We start from the raw sequence: 23,872 nt of genomic DNA, 5'->3' as shown, positions 1-23,872 counted from the left end.
GCTGCGAGGGTGGGAGGTGTGTGCGCGCGTGTGCCGCGCCGTGGGGAGCGGCGGGTCGCGCCGCGGGCTGTCAGCTAGCTGCGCGCCGTCGCCCGATGGCGCGAGGAGGCGCGCGGGCCCAGCCCGGTGGGGCCACCCCTGGCCGCGGGTGAGCCCCTCTGCTTGCCGCCCGCGAGCATGTCACCTCCAGCCGCCGCGGCAGATTCCGCCAGCAGTGCCCGCGCCCCCGCCTCCCGCAGCCGCAGCCGCAGCCGCTGCCTGGGGCATTGGCCCCCAGACCCCCGCCCCTGATCCACGCCCAGACCCTAGAGCCAGAGGACCATGGCCGGCCAGGGGGACTGCTGCGTCAAGGTGGCCGTCAGGTAGGGACCGGCGGCGGGGTGTGGGGGTGGGGGGGAGGGGGCGTGCGCGGAGGGGCTCGGGCTTTGTCTCGCGTGGGCGCCGCTGGATTCGGAGCCCGCACTGCCGGAGGAGGGGTCGGCCTGAGCCGGGCTGGAGGGCGCGGTGAGCTGGACAGGCTGCCGCAGGGGATCGGCGGCCCGCGGGAGGCTGGAAGGTGGCTTTGTTTGGGTGGTAATTTCGGGCCCCTCTTGGGAGCCCTTAATGATCAGAAAATCGAATAAACAAGGAAATCCGGTATTTCACACCCAGCCCTGGCCCAGGCCGGAGCGTCTGTGTGTTTCCTCTTCGCCTCCCCTTGGGGCTGCTGTCTCATACTGGGATACTGGAGGGGGGAAATTTCCCTTCATCCACCCTAGTAGGCTACTTCTGTGCCCTTGGTCCAGCTGAGAAGACAGCACACCCGGCCCGGGAACCGGCTTGCAGACAAAGATCGATTGAGTGCAGGAACGAATGGAAGGGCTGGGATGGTGCCTTGGCCTTCCGTGGGGGGTCAAGGGCTTTTGGACAAAACGTGCTGGCCCTGTCCCCAACAGCTGATGGGGCTAGGAGAAGGAAGAGGTGTATCTGAGGTTCTACCTCTGAGAGGGCAGGAGGGTGAGACAATGATACCCCATCTTCAGGCACTCAGATAAAATGGAGGTAGGGTGGTGCATGGACTTAATCTGGGACTTGACAAGACATCCTGACAGAACTGAGGTGTGGAGAAGACATGGCTGGGGGGGGGGGGGGAGAGCTTCTGTTGGGAGGGGTACACAGAGGTGCAAGGCAGGGAATACTGCAAAGTTGAGCCATCTGTGTCCTTTGTGTTGGGTGGAAATGCTTTACATGAACACCACCTCTCCCTGTTTTTGTTTTACGTCTTTCTCTTTGAGACGGGGTCTGTTGGTGGGAGAGTGCCAATCTGGGACTGGTCACCAAGGCAGAGATGATGGAGAAATAAACCCATCTCTGCCCCAGCTCTGTGTGATGGGGGTGGGGGTATGGAGGCTAAGTCTCCAGGGTGGGTCTCTGAGACCGATCTCTAGATTCCCTAGGTTGTAGGTGACCCAGATTCCAAGAGCCCATGGAAGTCACTCTAGACAGGGCCAGAGAGGACTGTGGAAAAGCTTCTCCCTCCTTCCCCCCGGGAAGATGCCCCCCAGGCAATCCGGCCAGTCCTCTGCAGCCCAGAGAGGAGGAGTGGACTGCTGATATCGGCTCTGGGCTCAAGGAAGGGAGATTGAGGTGCTTCCCACCCGTGCATCAGGCAGCCTCAGCATCACTTGAACACAGCCTTGCTGGCCCTGAGCAGCCTGAGAGACAAAGAGGAGCCCTGCAGGTGCCTGGTGGGCTGGCCGGGGCGGGGCCTGGCTGCTGCTGGGGCTGACATTGCAGCAGGATCCTGTGGAGGTCGAGGGAGGGAGGGAGGAAGGTGGGGGGGGGGGGGGAGTGAGAAATGTAAATATGACATCTGCAGCAGACCGGGAGAGTCCGAGTACATCATAAAAGGGAAATGAAGCCCTGACCCCACTCACTGTGAACCAGGGCTGGGAAGGAAGGGACATAGGGTGCTCGCTCCTCCCATGGGGGCTTTCCTTTAGACTTCGTCTTATAGGAGAGGGCCAAACAAAGCCCCCTGCACCACCACCACTGTCAGCCTCCCCGGGCCAGACTGAGGAATGGTGAAGTGTGTGATTGGCACTTTGTGCAGTGGAGAGTAGAAGAGCTGGGGTTGCCTTCTTAGCACAGCCAACGGAAGGTTTCTGAGACCCTTTCCAGAGAAGGGAGTGTGCCTGCCCACTGTGCCCAGTTCTTTATTTAGGGTGATGGACATCATCTCTGCTTCCCACTCAGATTGCTCTAGTAGTGTCCAGAGGCCCCCACTCCTTGCCTCGAGTTGCTGATCTCAGATGGAGGGGTGGGGAGATTTGAACATCAGAAGAGCCAGGCTAATTTAGGGGGCTCAGTCCACTTCTCCCCTCCCACTCCAGTGTGAGCGCCCAGCCTGGCACACGCCAGACCTCAATGGGCAGCCGGCCGTGGAAAGCAGACAATGCCTGGACAGAACCCAGTTTCTAATCAGAGAGCTGAGGGGAGGACCAGACTAGGGCTCCGGCCGGGACAGGGAGCAGATGGTAACCACTGAGGAGCTGTAGGGGAGAGTCCCCCATACTTTTGGATCCCCGTCAAGCTCCCATCCCCACCTCTAGAAGCCACTTGTCCCACCTAAAGGACTGGGTGGTGGGCTGGAGTAGAGTATTGGAGGAGGGCATTGCTGTGAAAGGCCAAGGCTTTGGAACTGCCGAGGGCCCAGCCTGGTGCTGTGTTCTGCTGTCTTTCTGACTTCCTGGAAGTCCTTTCTTGTATCTAACCAAAGTGCTTTCTGAGTCCCCATGAGAATATTATGGTGAGCCCTGGGTCCAACTCTTGGGACAGGGATGCCAAGAATGAGACAGACTTGGTTTGGGGTGTGTGTGTGGGCAAGGGGGGAGGTTCTGGCGGGGCCTTTTAGACTAGGTGAGAAGTGCCAGGCCCAGGGCTCTTGGCCCTATAATCTCCTTGGCAAGAGGATCAAAGCTGGCTGTCTGCAGATCTCTGCAGGGCAGGCCAGGGCTGGGGAAGGGCTATAGGTGGAAACTTTCAGAACCTGGGGCTGTGAGATAAGGGCAGAAGATCTAGGTGTGAGCAGACCCTATAAGCCCTACCCCAGGCCTCCCCAGAGTCTGGCCCATCTGTGTGCCCCGGAACCCAGGCTAGTTTTCTTTGCACCAAGGGATTCCCAGGCCAGCCCCTCCAGCCTGCCCTGTGATCCTTTTATCCATTAATCCCCTGTAGACAAGGACTCAGCTTCCTGGGCCTCTCTCTACCTGGGGATGGGTGGGGGTTGGGAGGGTGGATGTCTGGGAGAGGTGAGGCTGAGCTGTGCCCTGCCCCAGGCTGCAACCCAGACCTGACTAATGTGGGGAGAAGGGGAAGGGGTGGCTGTTAAGAAATGCAAGTTGACAAAGTTGAAATTGGGGAAGGAAGCCAAGTCACATGGTACGTTTGTTTAAGACCCTTTCAAGCCCCACCATGAGGGGAGCCCTCAGTGCCCCTGTTATCTTTTCCTGGTTTCCTTTAGTTTCCTTCCTTTAGTGACTGAGGAGAGGAGGTGCCTCTGTGGGTCCCGCATCCATCCATGGAAACTACAGGGTTGAGCAGGGGCTGGAGGCAGATGGGGGAGGGGGGCACGAGCCAGGGACCCAGGGAATAGTGTTAGATTGCACCCCTGCCCTCTCTCATTTGGGTTCTCTACCTGTCGTTATTCCTGTAGCTTCAGGCTACCCTGAAATCTTGGTCGATGTCTGTATAAATGTTGAATCACAAGAATTGATGGCTTGGGACAAAGAGACCGGAGAAGACGGAAAAGACTATGTGAGGGTGCCTTCAGAGTCCCCCTTCTCCACTCTGACAGCCCAAGGCCGTTCAGTGCCAATCAATGCCAGCTGTGTCCCATGCTGCCCAGGTTATAGATCTGGGGAACCCAGGCTCAGACAGGACCTCCTCTGCATGGAGACCTGAGAATCTTAGTGGTGGCCTCCTGCTGCAGAAATAGGGCTTATGTCATCACAAGGAAGTAGAGTGTAGTAACCACAGGCCCGGAAACCGACCCCCTCCACCACCCAGCCAGCCTGCCTGACTACCTTGAAGCTGATTGGATCTCAGCTTTTGAAAACCTCAGAGCAAAGATGGGGTGGGGCAGGGGCTAAGGAAGTGGCAGAGGTGACATGAGCCTGGCACCCTTACCCTTCCAGTTCTGGGGGCAAAAGGCAGGACTGGGGCCAGTGCAGTTCACCCATTGGCTGGGTCATGGGGCTTTTTTTCTGTTTGTCCTTCTGGGCTTCGGTTTCACCCACTGTAGAACAGGAACAATTTGTTCATTTGTGAAGAGCAGTGGTTTGGATGAAGCAGAAGGCATATATATAGCCCATAAAGGGTGGACTCCTGAGGAATTTTTTATATGAATAAAATGTTTTGAAAATAAGTTTTAACTTAAAGCATACTTACGAGGTGTCTGTCTGGTTTGAGCTACAGAAAGTGTTAGGTACAATGAAGAGTTCGCCTCGAACCTCCTCCCCCTCCCTCTCTCTCCCTCCCTCCCCTTCCTTCCTTCCTTCCTTCCTTCCTTCCTTCCTTCCTTCCTTCCTTCCCCCCGTCCCTCCCTCCCTCCCTCCCTCTCCTTCCTCCCTCCCTCCCCTTCCTTCCTTCCTTCCTTCCTTCCTTCCTTCCTTCCTTCCTTCCCCCATCCCTCCCTCCCTCCCTCTCCTTCCTCCCTCCCTCCCCTTCCTTCCTTCCTTCCTTCCTTCCTTCCTTCCTTCCTTCCTTCCTTCCTCCCTCTCCTTCCTCCTTCCTTCCACTTATTTATAGCAGAAAGCACGCCAAGGTGGAAAGGAGACTGAACTGGAAGGTGGCTAAGCATTACCTCTTGAACACATGCCCTGTGCCAGGCAGTGTGCCTACATTGTCCCACTCTCCCCTCCTGGAGCCCCACCAGCTGACTGATGTTTTTCTCATCTTATAGATGAGCGAACGCTCATAGCCAGTGAATGGATGAGTCTGGATCTGAACCCAGGGCACCCTCACTTCCAAGCACATGCTCCTTAGACTGCTCTGAGCTGCCTCCCAACACAGCTCTAATTAGCTCTTTGCCTCAGTTTCTTCATACGCCATACCGCGCCGATTGCCATAACCATAATGTGAGAAAAGTACCTAGGAAGGCATTTGGTACTATGCAGATGTGCACCAAGGGGACATGGTCTGGATTTCCCTTCCTGGGGTTGCTTAGCCTGGGGCTGCCTGTCCCCTCTATGTCCTAGCTGTTTACTCCCTCCATGTCCATGCTGTTCGTGTGTTTGGGGAGCTTCTCCCTTCCTGCTGGGTATGCGTCCATCCGTTCTCTCTTTCCTTAGATCCCTGCAGCGGTCCCTAGAATTTGTTTTCCTGCCTGAGTTCCATCTTGACACTCTCTAGGAAAGGAAGTTCTGGGGGCAGCCACATTGCCTCTTGCTACCCCTATACACCCCCACACCAGTCACAGGGCAGAACCTCAGGTGTCTTGGGTCTCTTCTCTCATTTTGCCTTCTAGACATAGCGGCCTGTTGAGGAAAGCCAGAGGGACACTGAGAGGCTGCTAGGCTGGGTAGGAGAGGATGCTTCCCTGCCCTGGGAGGGGAGCCAGGCTGGGACTGGTGGGCATTGGTCCCAGAGAATTACCGCTCCATCCCTATGGGCGTGGGGGCTGTGGAGCTCTGTGGGAGGGGCGTGGGGGCTGGTAGCCGTGTTCTGACCTCTGGAATACTTTCACCTCTGGCTGTTCTGGGCTGTGGAAGGGAGGCAGTGCCATGGTCCCCTGTCCCCAAATATCTGAGTCCCTATCCCTCTACCTTGCTGGGTAGAAGCCCACCATCAGAGCAGTGGTGGAGGCCACCTGTCCTTTCTCTAGGCTGGCTGGTCCTGCCTGAGACTGGAGTTAAGGTGCACTGAGGAGGGCCTGGCAGCAGGGACTGAGGGCTGAGGACCGAGGACCAGGGACAACATGCTGGGGGAGAGGCTCACTGTGCTCCATAGCCAGCTGCTCGGAGGAGGCCAGCTGCCTGTCACTCCGCATTCCTCAGCAGGGGAGGGTCCCCAGGGCCCAGTTCACACTGAGCTGTCCTCCATGTGATGCACATGCCATCACAGCTCTGGGCTCTGGGCACTCCCCACTCAGCCCCACTCTGCAGAGTCTCCTGTCTCCTGGGAGGTCATGGGAAACCCCTGCCAGATGCCCTGAGAAGGGAGTGGACAGGGAGAGCCATGCTGGAGCGCAGAAGAGCAGATGTTCCCTGCGCTGCGCTCACCCCTCTTCCAGGGCCCCTGCAGGGGGTGGGGGCAGACCTGGCCCCTGGCAGGAAGCCCTGGCCACTGCTCACGGCCCAGCCTGTTCATCTCTCCAGCTCAGGACAGGGCCCGGCCCCCTCCCTCAGCTTCTCCTGGCATCTCCACTCCCCAGCCTCTGACACCTCACCCCGCTTCTGCTGGGGCACGGCTGAGATCGTGATGCCCTGGGGGCCATGAACAAGACTCCCCAGGTTCCCTCCCCTGTCAGACTGCCTGCCCCTGGTTGTTACTCAGAAGACAGTGGCCAGGACTTGGATGAACTAAAAGAGAAAGGTCAAGGACATGTGAGGAAGGAGTGGAGGCTGAACCCCAGGTGCCCTGAATTGACACCCCAAGGCTTCCTATAGGTTTTCTTGGAGTGTCGGCACCCTCTCCCTGTGCACTTGGGAACATATTTGGGGGCAGAGGTCAAGCACAGAGGGTTGACAGGCCCATTTCACCAGATCTGCTAGGGCCTCATGCTTTCTGACCCCACAGTACAAAGCCTTCTTGTTTAGGGGTTCCGTGTCTTCTCCCTGAGGGCAGTCTCGGGCAGTGCTGGGGGACGGTCTGAGAGGCCAGGAGAAGGTCCAGTGACAGGGCGACGAGACCCTCTGGCAGTCGCAGGGCTCTGGTGGCCCCCCACTCGGTATCCCTGCAGCTTCAAGAGCCAGCACCCTAACTTGGGTCTCACCACCCTATTTTGGAGAGGAGTGGCCTCTAGGGGAAGACGCCTACTCCGGGCTAAGTCAGCTAAAAGCCCCCGGGTGTCTGGGAGCCAGACTCCCCTGAGAGAGCAGGATTTTGCTTCCAGCCGCCTTCCCCAGAGCTGGCAGGCTGCCACGGGGAGGAGGGGAGAGAGGATGCTCATTAGAGTGGGGGTGTAGACGCCCTGTTTCTGCAGCAGAGGGGAGCTGCCTTCCTCTGGCAGGGAAGCAGCCTCCTGGGCTCTTGTCTCCATGCTTCTCCATGCTCTAGGCTTCGGCTTTCTTAACTACAAAACAGGGAAAAATGCTTTCCCAACAGACTGCTCGTGGCGCTGCTGGCAGCTGTTGGTAGGATCAGTCCAGAGATTCTCGGAGGGGATCATTTTTCTCCAGTCCGACCTCTCTCCTGCCCTGGTGCCGGGTTGCTCAGTAGATGCAGTGGGATTGGGCAGAGTCAGCTTTGGTTTGAATTTCATTTCCACCATTATGAATTGTGTGACTTTGGGCTTGTGAAATTTCACCTTCTGAGCCTCAGTAAAATGGGGGGGGGGGGGGGAATGGCCCTTGCTTCACAGGGTGGTCCTAACACATTACATGTGTTCATGTATGTAAATGAGCTTGACACATAGGTTCTCAAAAAATGTTAGGGTTTGTTTGTCCTTATCAGACATGGCACGGAAGAAGCCACAGTGATACCAGTGACTATGATTTCGGAGCAAAAAGATTCCACAGACTCCCAGGCTCCCCTTTCCGGGGCTTAACAATCTTTGCAGGCAGGAAGTTCTTTTTGCTAACTTATCTAAATCCCTCCTGCTGTAGCTGAGGTCCCCTTTGATCTGGCTCTGTCACTGCTGAAGAAGAGCTGGTCCCCAGCAGGTCACAGCATGGCTAAGTGACTCCGTGTGCCAGGCAGACTAGGAGTCCCAGTGCTCTTCTCTGTGCTCCCTGCCCCCCACCCACACTTGCACACAACAGCTCAGTTCCAGTTTACCCGTGCTGCCCTGTGGTTGGAGCCAGGCAGACCGCTTGGGGCTGGGCAGAAGGGAGGTCGTGGCATCTGCCCAATCTCAGGCTTGAGGGCAGCACACCTAGAGACCAGGCGATGAACTTCCTCATTTCTGCATTTCTCCCCAGGCTGTTCCACTAGCCTCTGGGGACTGCTTTTCAGGATTCCAGAAGGGCATTAAGGATCCTATAGAAGATAAAAGCAGATAGGCTTATTCCCCCTGGGGTCTCTTCCAGAGGGACTACTTACGCTGGTTATTTCGGCCATCTGAGGGGTGATTCCAGTCCAAGACCCTGGTTCTTCTCCAAGTGTTTGAGGCAGAGCCTGGCGGGAGGGTGTCTCCCAGCCTGGAAGTCCCCAGAGTGCAAATTACTCACAAGCATAGCTGCTAACATACTAGTACTCTCCAGCTCTCCTCCTGGACTGAATCTTTGGGGCTGATGGCTAGTAAAGGTAGTCTTCCTAGAAGAGCTTGTTCTTTATTAGCTATGTGACCTTGAGCCCAGTTAATTTCCTCTGAAGTCTCATTTGTAAATTAGGGGCATTAGGATGAAGAATGATCTAATGTGCAAAAGCATTGTGGGTACAGTGTCGAGCAAAGAGGCAGTCTTGCCCCATAGTATGGTGGTTGTTGCTAACTGGAGGAGTTGAGTAAGCGGCGATGTAAAGGGGTTCCAGGTGCCAGCAAAGAAAGGTGTCAGGAATCACAGACCCTACAATTGTAAGAATTTTCTAGCACTCTGGAACAGTTAGTTCTTGATTAGTTATTTTAATATCACCGGCTGTTACCTCTCAGTGACAAGACTCTTCAAATAGAAAGAACCTGGGGCTGCACCCTTAAGAGCTCGGGGGACTGAGCTCCTAACTGCGGGGCAATTCAAGTTAAGAGCCCAGGGAAGGGCCCTAGCCAGCTGATGGGGTGGGACTAATTTCACCTGAGATGCGGAGCCAACCCTTAGGAGCCCAAGGTCACTGGGCGGAGCCCCTGGGGGGTGGTGGTGATTGGCTGGCTCTGTGTGATGTCACTGAGGAAGGGGCGGGGGCGAGAGGAGCTAGCCTCATCCTCCCCCTCCTAAGCCAGGGGGCAGGGTGTGGGGGCTCCGGGCAAGCTACCCTTCGCCGAGGGAGCTTTTCTCCTTGGCAGTCTCTCAGCATCCCCCTTCCCCCCCCCCCCCCCCCCGCCCGGGGCCTGCCTCCTCCCGGTCTCCTCTGTCCTCCCCTTCCGCCCCGTCCTCCTGGCTTCCCAAAGAGCTGAGGAACCGCTGAGCTCAGCTCTTCCCGCAGCGCCGGGCTCGGGTTCGCGGCCTTTGTCCCGCCGCCGCCGCCGTGGGCACCGACGGGTGGGGGGCCGGCCCCGAGCCGCCTGCGCGTCCCTCGGCCGGTGCACATCTCTCCGGCGGTGGGGGAAGGATATTTAAATACCCTCCCACATCACACCAGTCCCTGCTCAATTGTGAGCAGAGGAAGCCCAGCGGCCACGCGCCCGTGCCAGATCCTGCCTCTGAAAAGCCCTGGGCCCTTTCTCTTCGCTCTCGCGCCCGCTCCCACCGCCGCTCGGTCTGCGGGTTGCCAAGCGGCGAATAGACCCGGCTCTGTTCCGGGAGGTTCCGGGAGCCTTTCTGCGCGGGGCTGTCCGGCCCGCCCCCTTCTCTCCCTGCCCGGACCTTGAGAAGGGATGGAGCGAGGCTTTGTAGGGGTAGGGCCTGGGGTGAGGGGCTCCCTGGGTGCGCTTCTAGTGGTCCCCGGACAGAAATGACATTGGATGTGTGGTCCACAAACGCAGAGCTGGCCCCGCGGGCCATTGTCTGCGATTGGAGTTTCTCAAAGATTGCATTAAATTATAGTTTATCTTGATTACTGAGTTTTTTCATACCCCCTTAACTTTTGCATTTGTGGCGAATACCTCACTCACCTCATCCTAGTCCTGGATCTGGTCCACAGCTCCTGGAGTCTGTAGTTTACTTGGAAGACCCTAGAAATTGGTTTCCATCCCCGATGCCCCCTCCCATGCCCGCCAAGAGGAACAGGGCTGTGCCTGACTCCTATCCCTTCCACCCTGCAGTAACTAGAAAGCCTCCTCCTTCCCTTTATCTGGGGCAGGGCAGGGTGGAGTTGGCTAAGGGCAGCCCATAGAAGTGACCTCACCCAGGGTGGGGCCAGGAGGGGAGGCTGCTGGAGGGGAAGGTGATGGAGTTCTTAGAAAGTTAAAACTGGGAAGCGATCTTCTAGGTGACACAGGAGGAAGCAGGGGCTCACGAATAAGAAGAGAGTGGGGGCCGAGCCTTGTCAAGGACCTCGGACTCTATCTCCCAGCCCTCAGGTCTCCTACCTGTGGGATGTAGGTTTGAATGCTACACTGGGTGGTGAGGAGTGAACCCCCAGACAGCTGAGACACAATGTCTGCCCCTGCTGGATTGCAAGCCCTGAAGGCAGGGCCAGCCTGGTGCCTGGCCAGGGGCATGCACGAGCAGATAGATGTAGCAGGATTCCTTCCAGAGCGCCTCCCTGGCTCTAATGGTGGTGCTGTGGGAGGAAGCTTATCTATTGATTTGGGGATTGAGAGTTTCCCCGGGCAGGAGGTAGCTGGAGAAGCAGAACAGACTGCAGGCTTCATAGTCAAGCAGAGCAGAAATTGGTACCCAACTTCACTGTATTTACTCTGTGTGTGACCTAACCACTTCAAGCCTCAACTTTCCTCTCTGGAAAATGGGCATTGAAATCCCTAGCTCATTGCATCACTCAAGTGAGCTAGTCTGTGGCGGGTGCCTGGCCCAGCTAGCATATATAAAATCTTAATTCTCTTTTGCTTCCACCTCTAGCTACCCATTCAAGTCCCATTCCTAGGACCAACACTGTCTCCCTCTTCTGGGTCAGTTGCTTTGGGAGTTAGTGACTCTTTCTGAGCCCATGTCCTCTGTCCTCCGCTGGTACCCTTTTCTCTGAGTAACATTGCTCACCATCTGCACCCTGCAAAGCACCCTGGTGCCTACAGGGAGCCACCCTGGGGCTGGCTGGCTGTCTTGGCCTCAGAGGACCCCCACATCAAGATGTGCTGGGCCTCACATCCCAGGATAAGGACCCCAAGGGGAATGCCTCACTGACTCCATAATTCCTGGACCCCAAATTCTGGAACCCCTCTTCCACATCCTCTTTCCCAGACTGCTCTTCTGCTAGCTCTCTTGTTCTTGGCAGGTGGGCTCCCCAGTGTTCTGGGGACTGGTCGTTGAAGGAGAAACTGCCCCCCCCCCCCCCCACTGATGGGCCCTGACAGGCAGGGCTGCTGCTCCCCCTCCCCTGCTCTCACTGTCTCCAGGGATCCTGATTCGATTTCCTCCAATCATCAGCAGTGCCATCTGCCTGGAGTAATTAAATGGTATTTGAATTGGATCCAGAAATCCTATCACAAGCAGCCCACATTGTAGGGAGGGTGTCTTCCGGAGTTAGTGCTGGCCAGCAATGCTAGAAACTCCTCGGAGCCTTCCCAGGCCAGCCCCTGGGCTCACCTGGGAACATCTGCTCGCCCTGGGCAGTAAGTGTTTGGTCCTGGGTCCCACGGGCCCAGGGGCAGAGCCAGGTCTGAGGGCCAGAGTCCCAGGGACCTACCCGGTGCCTTGTGAGCAGTGGCACTCCCCTCCTCTGGAGGTGCTATCTGTCTCCCTGTGTACCTGAGCCACTCTTCCCCCACCCCGGCCCGCTGAGCCCTGCCCTTACTGACACCGCAGCACAGCACCGAAGTGTTGAAGAGGCCGTGCACACCCATGGTTCGAACCCCCACTCTGCTCCTCGCTGTCTGTGACTAGCCGGGCATCATGTTTCCTCCTCTACAAATGGGGATGGCGGTATTCACCTCGGATGTTCTCTTGACGATCAAGAGGTAGTAAATGTCCATGCTTAGACACCCCCTGGCATAGAGTGAGTGTGAATGCGTGTGTCAAGTGCCACCCTTAGTGGCCGAGGTAGAATCGCTGGCCCAGTCCTCCTCCTGGTGTGGGTCAAGTGCTAGTCTGCACGTCTAGACAGGATGAGCGAGTATCAGCTGCTCCCTTCTCAGTCAGAAAACAGTTCAGTGGGGAGACTGGGAAGCTGAGGTCTAATTTCGACTTGACCTGGAACAGCTGGATAGGGTGGACGAAGGTGGTAACCTTCCATTGCCGGCAGCCTCGGCGAGGGGAGAGCCGCTGGCCTATGAGAACCTGTTGACGCCTAAGGGAAAACACTTCTAAAGAAAACCCAGGCCACCATCTGTGGTGCGGACTGGGCCTGGTGTAGCTAACTTCCCCACACCCTCCCCCAGGGAGCTACCCCGCCTCCTCCCAGTCCCCTTTGACCCTCTGGCAGCAAAGTGCAGGCAACAGGCTGACGGGAGCATCTCCCCTGGCCTGCAGCTCTGAGTGGGCCTTGGGGGCCGGGGCAGCCCTAGAAGGGACAGGATGGCGACTTGGTGGCCCTGGCTCTGTGGCTAGGCGCCCCTGCCTGGGCCTGGATGCATGCTGGCCTGGCCTGCTCATTCTTTTCTTCTCTTGGTAAATGTTGGCTTTGGAAAAGGGAGCCTGACAAGCAGCTCATTGTAAGCGCCTGGCTGATAGGGCTGGCTTGTGTGAGCCCATGAGCGACAGCGCCTAACCCACCCCCCTTTTACTTTAGGCATTTGGGAAGTGCTTTTCTGCCAGTCCCTACAGCGCATGCTCACTGACTCACACTTGGTTGCCATGGGGACCTTGCCATGGCAATGGCTGCTTGGAAGAGGGAGAAGAGGTGGCTGGATGGAGATAGCCCTATCTGTGGCTGGCTCCCACCCAGCCCTGGTGCCACTTTTCTTCCTCATTATAAGGGATCCCAGCAGGATCTGGGATTGGGATCCAGGCCTGTGGCAGGCCTAGTATCCCTTCTAGAGGTCTCTGCCCTTCTCAGCGGACTTTTGACTTGGCCTGCTCTGTCAGGGCTGTGTTTGGCCTGTCCCCCTTGGCTCCTGGAGAGGAACCAGAGCTGGTGCCTAAGAATGTTCCGCCAGGCTCTGGCATCTGAGAGGGGGCTCTGCAGCTGGAGGACTGTTGCAGCCCCTGCAGGCCTTGGCAGAGGCTCAGGTTTGCTCTTTAATTCAGTCCTGAGGGGAGCAGCCAGGCCTGTCCCTCCGGTCCCCACCCTGGTGCTGAGCCTTACCTCCCCAGCAGGGGGCAAGCTGTCTTCTCTTCCTGATCTGCGGGACACTAATTCTAGGGCTCTCCGCTCAATCAGGAGTGTGTGCTTTAATGTCGGACGTGGGTTTGGTTCTGTCATATCCCACTGGACAACCTTAGGCAAGTCACTTCAAGTCCCTCGGCCTCAGTTTTCACATCTGTAAAATCAGGCAGATACACACCTCACAGATTTATAGTGAAGAAGACATAAACTCATTTAGGTAAAATACTTTTAACACAGATCCAATATATACAGTGCTCAATAAGTATTAGCAACTGCTCAATAAGTGTTTGGGTGATATTTTTACTGATATTGATATTATATTTGGTATAATATTGATATTATTATTACTATTGTGGTATTATTACAAAAGTTGCCTCCATCCTCTGGGGAGGCTCCTAAGCTTCCTTCCTTCTCCTCCAGTTTGTGGGGGCTGTGGAAGGGTCTGGGGGAAGGGGAGGCTTGGCAGGCAGGTGAGGGGGAGCGGGGGGCCACAGCACTCCCCTGCCGGCTGGGTCCGACCTGGGGCTCTCCCCGTCCCCGGCAGGATTCGGCCCCAGCTGTCAAAGGAGAAGATTGAGGGCTGTCACATCTGCACTTCTGTCACCCCGGGGGAGCCCCAGGTCCTTCTGGGGAAGGACAAGGCCTTCACCTATGACTTTGTCTTCGACCTGGACACCTGGCAGGAACAGATCTATTCGACCTGTGTGAGCAAGCTCATCGAGGGCTGTTTCGAGGGCTACAATGCCACAGTGCTGGCCTATGGGCAGGTAAGCCGCCTCCACTCCCACCAAGGGCCATTCTGACCCCCATCACCCCACCCGGTGGAAGAGAGAGCCCTGCCCCTCAGAGCAGTGGCAGTGGAGCCATGGTTTCATCTGTTGTCTGAGGATGCTGCAGCCTGGCTAGCTATGGGAGGGAGGCTGTCAGAGGAGACTTCCACAGGGTGTGGCTGCGGGAGGAGGGAGGGGCCAGGAGGGACAGGTGACCTGGGTTGGGAGGTGAATCGTAAGGAATTCTGCCTGGCCTGGGGTCCAGGGCTTGCTGATGTCCCCCAGAGGGTGCTGTCTAACACCTCCTTCCATCTTTGCGGGTGCAGACAGGGGCCGGGAAGACGTACACTATGGGCACTGGCTTCGACACGGCAACATCGGAGGAGGAGCAAGGCATCATTCCGAGGGCCATCGCACACCTCTTTGGGGGCATTGCTGAGCGGAAACGGCGGGCACAGGAGCAGGGTGTGGCTGGGCCTGAGTTCAAAGTCAGCGCTCAGTTCCTGGAGGTACTGTGGCCTCGTAGGGTTGGCAGGAGGGAGACTTGGGGGACAGCAAGACCATGGAAGCTGGGCTTACCCCCAGGACAGTGGAATGAGCCTAGGAAGCCGTGGCAGCATCTAGAGTTGATAAATATCCTGCTGCTGGAAGTATCCAAGCAAGAGCCAGAAAACCACTTGGTAGGACACTCTTAAGTGGTTTCCTGTATCAGAAAGGGCTTCAGTCGGGGCATCTGGGTGGCTCAGTCAGTTAAGCGTCCGACTTCAGCTCAGGTCATGATGTCACGGTTTGTGGGTTCGAGCCCTGTGTTGGGCTCTGTGCTGACAGCTCAGAGCCTAGAGTCTGCTTCGGTTTCTGTGTCTCCCCTCTCTCTGCCCCTAGCCTACTCTCGCTCTCGCTCTCTCTCTCGCTCTCTCTCTCTCAAAAATAAATGAACACAAAAAAAAGAAGAAGGGGGTTGAGTCAATGAGAACCTTTAAGATCTCTTCAAACCCTGACGGATTCTCAGCTCTGACGCTTACTAGCTGTGTAACCTGAGGCACATCATGTCACCACTGCACAATGGTGGCTATAATATCTATTTCCTTACGAGTTTTGTAAGGATGACACGGAAGCATATGCCTGGCACATAGTGAGAACTCCTCGGCTCTGCCAGGTTGCTCCCCAGTCTCAGAGCGCCTGCCCTATCCCTTTCTGCCCGAGGTCCTTCCTGACCCTCTGAGTCTTGTCTGACCCCAGGCCAGGAAGGTCCAACAGAAGGAGCTTTTCTTTGCAATAGTTCCTGCCTCTCTCTGGGAGAATGTCAGTGTGTCAGGGCCAGGATTTTGGCATCTGGGGGTTTTGGGGATGGAGGGAGGGATCTTCGGCCTATAAAGGGGCCTCTCAGAAGGGTGTCTGAGGAAGCAGGTATACCTGGGTACTGCTCATAGGTGCCTGACTTGACCAGGCACCTCCTTTAGGGCACTTGAACCAGGTGCCTTCAGTTCTCAGCATCTGAAGCTCCAACCCATAGATCCCCCCAACCCCTGGCACTGGGGCATTTGCTGGGTATGGAGCTGCCCTGGACTCTGACTGTACCCAGGTTGTCCTCTGAGGGAGGGATGTGGCTCCAGCCCTCTGTAGGTCTTCCATGGCCCACCCTGCCCACCGCACCACTGCTTCTCCCTCCTGGGCACTCAGAGCGACTACTTTCCCCTTAGAGGACCCTGTATTTTAGATGTGAGAGTTTTTCTTTGTCCTTCTGGACTTTTTGCTTCTGATAAATTGACTGTCTCTGTGTGTGTGTGTGTGTGTGTGTGTGTGTGTGTGTGTGTGTGTGTGTCCTACGGCTGTGTATCTCTATAAGCTTTTCCATCTCTTTGTTTTCTTCTTTCTTCTATCCTATTGCCATGGGAATCCCCAACGAGTAGGGCAGTTCCTAGAAAACTCATGCCAAAGGGGAAACCACAAGGGGTTAAATGATGGTGCGCCTGTCTCAACAGACAGACAGACACCATGGCACCCACCTCTGCACCAGTCCCTTCCGTTTCCCCTTCCCCTTCCTGTGGAGTATTTCTGTTTCTTTAAGGCATCAAAGCCTCGGATGTCAGAGGGCTGCCGTCTGCCCCTCCCCCACAGGATTCTGTTGGCCGCTGACCAAGCTGCCCTGTCCCTTTTCCCATCCCCCAGCCCCCACCCCCAGCCCCGCCCCGCCTGGAGAATAGGCCAACCCTTCAGCAGGTGAAGCTTTCCCTGCAGGGATTCCAAGCACAGGAATCTCCAAGATTGAGAGCATGTAAAATAAGGTGACTGCTCCTGGCCAGGTCACCTCTCCCAGTGGTCTCTGCAGGCCCTCCCCAGGATGCCAGGCCCCAAGGGTATGCTCTCCATGCCCACATTCCTTCCCCATTGGGAGGTAGTCGTCACCTCAACTCCCAGGGACCATCAGTCTCTACTGAGCTCTGCCTTTCCCTCCCTCATCTGAAACCACGTCCCTACCCCCTTTCCTAGCCTAGTAACAAACATAATAGGATCTGCCCAAATCTCGGTCATATCTTCCTCATTTACATCTAGGACGTTGAGTCCCCTTGTCCCCTTTAGGTCATTAGTCCCTTGCCAAGACTGAAAACTGCTGAATGCTGGTTGCTTGGGCAGTGGAAACAAAACCTCAATATAGTTCTTCCCAGGACCCAGCTGCCCCCCCATACCTGTTCAGGAGAAAGATCATGGAATCTAGAACCTAGAGGGAACCAGCGTTGACAGGTTCACTTCCCAGAGCCTCAGTTTCTATATCTGCAAAATGGAGCTGATTTACAAACATGGGAAAGCCCCTTGGGGCTCCACACTATGTGCCACATGAACCCAGCAGCTGTTTCTGCCCCTGCCCAGCTCTACAACGAGGAGATCCTTGACCTGTTTGATAGCACCCGTGACCCTGACGCCCGCCACCGCAGGTCCAACATCAAGATCCACGAGGACGGGAACGGTGGCATCTACACCACGGGCGTCACTTCCCGCCTCATCACCTCCCAGGAGGAGGTGAGTGTCCACTAAAGGTCCGGGACAGGCAGGGGCCGACTGCGTAGCTGGTCTGCTGTCCTCACGTATGCCTCCCTCCCCAGCTGATCCAGTGCCTGAAGCAGGGGGCCCTGTCCCGCACCACGGCCAGCACCCAGATGAACGTGCAGAGCTCCCGCTCACACGCCATCTTCACCATCCACGTGTGCCAGATGCGAGTGTGCACCCAGCCCGACCCAGTAAGGAGCCCGCAGAGGCCCGGGGGCTGGCGCATTATGGGGGCTTCTCAGGAGGGCAAAATGAGGAAGGAGCTGTGGATCTGAAACTAGCAAATCTGGGTTTGCCTCTGCCGCTTGTTGATTCTTCTTTTTCGTTTTCCTTAAGCCTCAGTTACCCACCTGTACAATGGGGTAACCATGCCTCTATGGGTTTTTTTTTTGTTTTTTTTGTTTTTTTAAAATTTTTTAACGTTTATTTATTTTTGAGACAGAGAGAGATAGAGCATGAACAGGGGAGGGGCAGAGAGAGAGGGAGACACAGAATCGGAAGCAGGCTCCAGGCTCTGAGCCATCAGCCCAGAGCCCGACGCGGGGCTCGAACTCACGGACTCACAGACCGTGAGATCGTGACCTGAGCTGAAGTCGGACGCTCAACCGACTGAGCCACCCAGGCGCCCCATGCCTCTATGGTTTTGAAGATTGCATGAGAATCGGGCATGTGCAATTACTGTGCACATTGCCAGATGCTCTGCCTGTGCAAGGGGAGAGGCGCCTGCAGCCTCCCTGGCTCTCGGCCCCACAGCGCCCCAGGCAGTAGTACTGAAGGACGAGGGCTGAGAGCGGAGGAGCAGCAAGGTGGGGCGAGGGCCAGGTGACTCAGACGCCGGCTTCTGCTGCAGGTGAATGAGGCTGTGACTGGGCTTCCTGAGGGCACGGCTCCCACAAGTGAGTATGAGACGCTCACTGCTAAGTTTCACTTTGTGGACCTGGCCGGCTCAGAGCGGCTGAAGCGGACGGGGGCCACTGGCGAGCGGGCCAAGGAGGGCATCTCCATCAACTGCGGCCTGGTAGGCACACGCGGCGGGTCACCAGCCCCAGCAGCTGGCACAGCTCAGTCTCAGCCCCTCTCCAGACCCTATGGCCCATGGCTGCCCCGTCCTCCTTGGGCCTCTTGTTGGTTGCGGCCCAGGGCACGCATATGTCACTATGTGAGGCCCTTGGTCCTTCACCCTCACTCCTGCCCCAGTTCCTGATTTCACCGAATGATCACATCTGCCTAGAGACCCTCTGAGGGAGCTTGAGGGCTGCTGGGTCATCGAGGCAGGTACAGATGGCTCGGGGCTGTCTTGTCCCGACTCCCTCTCTCTCTGAGTGCCTCCCAAGTGCCAGGGTCTGTCTCCCGCAGCTGGCCTTGGGCAACGTGATCAGCGCGTTGGGGGACCAGAGCAAGAAGGTGGTGCACGTGCCCTACAGGGACTCCAAGCTCACCCGGCTCCTCCAGGACTCGCTGGGAGGCAACAGGTACCCTATAGCCAACATCCAGGGAAGGGGCAGGGTAGGCAGGAACCTCCTGGAGAATATCGATGTGAGGGTTTGATTCATGAGGACCTTGTGGATGAGGAGGCCTTCCCACTGTGGGCTGCGGGCTTGGGAGACAGGAGCCTCAAGATGCCCTATGACCTCTAGCCAACATGGTCAGACTCAGCTTCTTTGTCTGTGCAACCGGGAGAGATGGTCTCAAAGTGACAGAGCCCAAATGGGGTAATGGATGGGAACTACTAGGCAGACACAGAGCTGTGACTGGCGGTGACATATCACAACCTGCCAGCCGCCTTCACTGTGGGTTACCACCGTTGGAAGGAAGCCCTTGGCCAGGTGGTCCGGAGCCCCACATCCCAGGTTCTGCCCTGGTGAATGCCCAGGGCCTTAGGGCCTTAGGGCAGTAGAGGAATGGGTTGGGAGCTGCGCCCTGAGGCGATGCTTCTGGGGTCCTGGCTGTGCCCCTCGAACCTCACTCTCCTACTGCACCCTCCCAGCCAGACCATCATGATTGCCTGTGTGAGCCCCTCAGACCGGGACTTCATGGAGACGCTCAACACGCTCAAGTACGCCAATCGGGCCCGCAACATCAAGAACAAGGTGGTGGTGAACCAGGACAAGACGAGCCAGCAGATCAGCGCTCTGCGGGCCGAGATCGCGCGCCTACAGATGGAGCTAATGGAGTACAAGGCGGTGAGCGCACTCCTGGGCGTGGCGGGCCCTTGTTCTTCAGCGTCCCTCGCACCCTGCCACCACCTCCCCACCCTGTCCCCACCACGTCCTGAGTATCGGCTCTGTGCCGGTGTGCACAGGGGGTTTCCCCGGGTGAAGTGAGCACGGTCAGAGCCCCCGGGGTTTTAGCATACTAAGAGAAAGGAGGGAACTCAGCTTCTGTTGCATAGCTCTTAAGCACAGGATGGACGCCCTGCTGGGTGTTTTCATGTCCGCTGAAAAGGCTACATTGGACCAGATGAGACTCCTAGACTTTGGTACAGAAGAAGAATTGATGGGGACCGCACGAGTAGTCCAGTGTGCCTGGGGGCAGGGCAGGGGAGAGAGCTGGCCCTACTCGCTCAGGTGGTCAGTCAGGGAAGGCCGCATGGAGACGGGGGCCTTTTATATGGATTTTGAAAAGTGAATGAGATATCATCAAAAGCAAGTGGACCAGGCGTTCTAGGATGCAAACGAGCCATGTGCAAAGGAACAGAGATGGAAAAAATGGGTGCTTCTTGGGGAAGTGTCTAATTCCACATGACTGAGGCAAAATCAGTGGCTGCCTAGTAGCCCGTGGCTTGCATCTGGTACACGAATGGGTTTTGGTTTGGCTTGCCCTTTGTTTTAAAAGAATACAGCTTTGTTGTCTGCCTTTCTGAAAATCAGGAAATTTCAGTTTTTCCTGAAAAAGTTGAAGATCTAATAACAGAGAGCACTAAGTTGGCTGGGGTAGCATATTGCTGCCCCCTTTTAGACTGAGTCTGTGACTCTGTTAGCTCCAGTCCCCACCACTCCCTGTTGTCTTGTACCCAGACTAATTTACTCATATATGCCAACTGCCTGGGCCCTTTGAGGTTTTGGCCCTCGGGTTAGCCCTTATGGTGATATGAAGGTAGGTGCTGGAAAGGTAAGGCAAGGTAGGATTAGGGGAGGCTTGGAATGGCTGGCTATAGAATTTGGACTTTCTGGCTGTCAAGGAGAGTATTGGGAGACAGGAGCTATGTTTTAGAAAACATGAGGCAGGGGGAGACCAGCAGCACTGCTATGTGCATCATCAACCCCTCCCCGCACTACGTGCTCTGGCACCTGACCACCCCCTGCCTGCCCCTCCTCCCAGGGCAAGAGGGTGATCGGAGAGGACGGTGCCGAGGGCTACAGTGACCTGTTCCGGGAGAATGCCATGCTGCAGAAGGAGAATGGGGCGCTGCGTCTGCGGGTAAAGGCCATGCAGGAGGCCATCGATGCCATCAACAACCGCGTCACCCATCTCATGAGCCAGGAGGCCAATCTGCTCCTCGCCAAGGCCGGTAAGTTGGGGTGCACCAGGCCAGCTCGGACACCGACAGGCTGGGGCTCCTTCTCCCCATACCCACCCTAGGACATTAGGGAGGCTGGGCTAGCCGACCAATCCACACACAGATCGATGCATTTAAGCATTTTTTTCCAATTGATTTTATTTGTTTTTTTATTTATTACTTTAAAAAAATTGTTTAATGTCTATTTATTTTTGAGAGAGAGACAGAGCATGAGCAGAGAGAGAGGGAGACATAGATTCCGAAGCAGGCTCCAGGCCCTGAGCTGTCAGCACAGATCCCGATGCGGGGCTCAAACCCACGAACCGTGAGATCATGACCTGAGCCGAAGTCGGACGTTTAACCGACTGAGCCACCAAGGAGCCCCTCCAATTGATTTTAAACCTTTTTTTACGACACAAGTAATACATGAATACGTCTTCCTTGCTTAACATGCATGCATAAAGTAGAGGTTAAAATCCCTTCTCACTGAAGCCTCCATTCCGTGTCTTCTCTACTTCTTAGAGGTAGCTCTGGGCACATTTTCCCACATTTTCCCGTACCTTTGCTCCAAGTGTGGCTATGTATTCATATGGACGTACACACATATGTGTGTGTGAATATATACTGCCTTTTTTCTGTATGTGAGATCGTATGTGTTGTCCTATGACTTCCCATTTTCACTTATCCTTATGCTTTGGAGATCTTTTATTAAACATATAAATCTACTTCATTCTTTTAAGCTGTACAGTGTTCCATATGTGCCGATCATCGGCAGCAGCGCCTGCGGATGGCCCTCGGTTGTTTCCGATTTCGTGCTTTTACCAACAGTGCTTGTGTATATCTGTGCACATGTACGCATCTTTCTTTGATGTGGATTCCTTTTTGGGAAAGGTCCGTGTGTGCTGTCCTACCAGACGCACAGGTACAAGACCACCAGCTTTGGGGCACCTGGGTGGCTCAGTCGGTTGGGCGACTTCAGCTCAGGTCACGATCTCACGGTCCGTGAGTTCGAGCCCCGCGTCGGGCTCTGGGCTGATGGCTCAGAGCCCGGAGCCTGCTTCTAATTCTGTGTCTCCCTCTCTCTCTGGCCCTCCCCCGTTCATGCTCTGTCTCTCTCTGTCTCAGAAATAAATAAACGTTAAAAAAAAAATTAAAAAAAAAAAAAAGACCACCAGCTTTGAGCCGCAAGTCCTTACCCTTCCTTGTCTTCTTTATTGCCCTCTCCTTGCCCCCTTCCCCCTCCAGGTGATGGCAATGAGGCCATTGGTGCTCTGATCCAGAACTACATCCGGGAGATTGAGGAGCTGCGGTGAGTGAGCCCCAGCATATCTGGGAACGGCAGAGGGCCTGGGCTGGGCCAGAGCCCAGGGCGATGTCAGCTCACCTGGCCCCGACCACTTACTCTCCCCACGCAGGACGAAGCTCCTGGAGAGCGAGGCCATGAATGAGTCCCTGCGCCGCAGCCTGTCTCGGGCCTCAGCTCGGAGCCCCTACTCGCTGGGTGCATCTCCGGGGGCTCCCGCCTTTGGGGGCAGCCCGGCCAGCTCCATGGAGGATGCCTCTGAGGTGATCCGCAGGGCCAAGCAGGACCTGGAGCGGCTCAAGAAGAAGGAGGTCAGGCAGCGGAGAAAGAGGTGAGTGGGGGGCCCCCATGTCCTGGTGGACTCTGCAGGAGCCCTGCCACCTGCCTGTGTTTAGCGGGGAGCTGCCCCAGGGCTACTTGGGAAGTCTCTGAGCACTTTTGCTCAGGCTTTTGGGCAGAAGCCACTCTCCTTTCTCTAATGCTGCACCTTCCCCCGGGGAGAGGGAGGGTGGAGATTACCCAGGGTTAATTCTAGATTGGGGGTAGAGAAGAGCAGCCACATTCTCTGCAGAACAGGAACCCAGCCCCATCCTCCTGCCCTATCCTACCCCTACCACCCCCCACCACACGCTCAAAGCTAACCTGGCCCACCCTTCACTCCTGGGCAGTCCAGAGAAGGAGGCCTTCAAAAAGAGGGCAAAACTCCAACAGGAAAACAGTGAGGAGACCGACGAGAATGAAGCTGAGGAGGTGAGGGACCGTCCCTGTCCCCTCCCCTCTACGTGCTCACTCCTGCGTCCCTACTGAGCAGAGGGGTCCCCATGGCTACCTTGGCAGGATGGGAGAGGGGCTTAGGTCTGCCTCCGGTTGAGTTGATCCCGGAGCTTCCTTGTATGGCTGACCGGCTGCCCTGGCATTCTCCATCCCTCAGCCCCCCACCTCATTCCAAACGGGTGAGGCCAGGTGGGGAGGCTGTCCCCGAGGGGCTCTGCTCAGGCTGCTGGGGGAGTCGGGTGGTACTCTTTCAGGACTGGGGGTGGGCACAAGGGGCCCTGAGCCTGGTCTGCCCCGTTCCCCACCGTCTTGACACGCCTGGGGCATTGTCCAGACTCCCTCTGCTTCTGGACTCCCCTCCCCGAGGCCAGGCCCAGCCTGAGTGAGGAGGGTCCGCGGGCCTCCCCTAATGGTGCTTGGTGCCCAGGAGGAGGAAGAGCGAGACGAGAGTGGCTGTGAGGAGGAGGAGGGGCGTGAGGATGAAGACGAGGACTCGGGCAGTGAGGAGAGCCTGGTGGACTCGGACTCAGACCCTGACGAGAAGGGTGCGTGTGCCCGGGCTGGGGCAGGGGGAAGCGACACGCGGAGTAGTAGGTGCGCGGGGTGGGCTGCCTGTCAGCCCTGGGCCCAGAGAAACTGCGCGGACCTTCCAGACTCAAGTCCCTGAGCCAGATGCCCCGAGGAGGGGGGGGCGGGGAGGGGAGGTCAGGCCCCTCTTAAGGGGGTCAGGCCTTAACTGAGTTCTCAAAGAGTGTGGATGTCCAGGGCCCGGAACTCCCAGACGTGATATCGCCATCACCACCACCACCATCAACAAAGGCAATAGTAGTGATTAAGGATGGCAACGCTCATTATATGCCGGGAACTGCTGACCTTTGGCCTGGGTCGTTCAGTTCTCACTACAACCCCGTGCATAGATGTTAGGAGTTCCCCCCCCGCGTGGCAGATGCAGAACCAGGCCTTGAATGTAGGTCTGGCCGGTGCCAAAACCCACTCCTCTAAGTGGGGGCACCCACCCTGTCAGCTCTGCCCTGCTGCCATTTCCTGACGCACAGCCTTCCTCCTCCACCCTGGCTGGGTCCCATGCCATCTATGACAGGTAGACGGCCTCTGGGGCACAACAGGGGTGGTGGGATGCCTAGACCACCCCCCCACCCCCCCCAGCTCCTGGGCCAACCTCGAATTTCTGAGGCTGGTCTTCAAATGTGTCACCCCATCCGGCAGCCCCTACCCACCATGGGACTTATCATTCCCTCCAGCCTCTGCTCGCTAACTGGGCGCGGCTGACCAAAGGAAAGCCCCAGCGCC

At 56.7% G+C, this 23,872-nt stretch overlaps 1 protein-coding gene across 4 annotated transcripts in view; it reads left to right on the top strand.

The window, feature by feature from the left end:
* Positions 1–38: 38 nt before the first annotated feature.
* KIF21B (kinesin family member 21B) overlaps positions 39–23,872 on the top strand; it is a 46,709-nt gene continuing 22,875 nt past the window's right edge. For all 4 annotated transcript variants that reach the window (XR_006199153.1, XR_006199152.1, XM_042926442.1 and 1 more), the window contains exons 1-13: positions 39–362; positions 13,718–13,940; positions 14,270–14,452; positions 16,812–16,961; positions 17,045–17,179; positions 17,839–18,006; positions 18,345–18,460; positions 18,976–19,171; positions 20,310–20,499; positions 21,733–21,796; positions 21,903–22,121; positions 22,459–22,540; positions 22,992–23,109. Coding sequence is in view for 2 of the 4 variants with exons in the window: in XM_042926442.1 (XP_042782376.1) it covers positions 322–362; positions 13,718–13,940; positions 14,270–14,452; positions 16,812–16,961; positions 17,045–17,179; positions 17,839–18,006; positions 18,345–18,460; positions 18,976–19,171; positions 20,310–20,499; positions 21,733–21,796; positions 21,903–22,121; positions 22,459–22,540; positions 22,992–23,109 (1,885 nt within the window). In the remaining 2 variants the exon portion in view is untranslated. The remainder of the gene's footprint in view (positions 363–13,717; positions 13,941–14,269; positions 14,453–16,811; positions 16,962–17,044; positions 17,180–17,838; positions 18,007–18,344; positions 18,461–18,975; positions 19,172–20,309; positions 20,500–21,732; positions 21,797–21,902; positions 22,122–22,458; positions 22,541–22,991; positions 23,110–23,872) is intronic.

This window comes from Panthera leo, chromosome F3 (genome assembly GCF_018350215.1).
Source record: "Panthera leo isolate Ple1 chromosome F3, P.leo_Ple1_pat1.1, whole genome shotgun sequence".
NCBI lineage: Eukaryota > Metazoa > Chordata > Mammalia > Carnivora > Felidae > Panthera > Panthera leo.
Note: the sequence above shows the minus strand (reverse complement) of the source record. Positions and strands in the feature narration are given on the sequence as shown.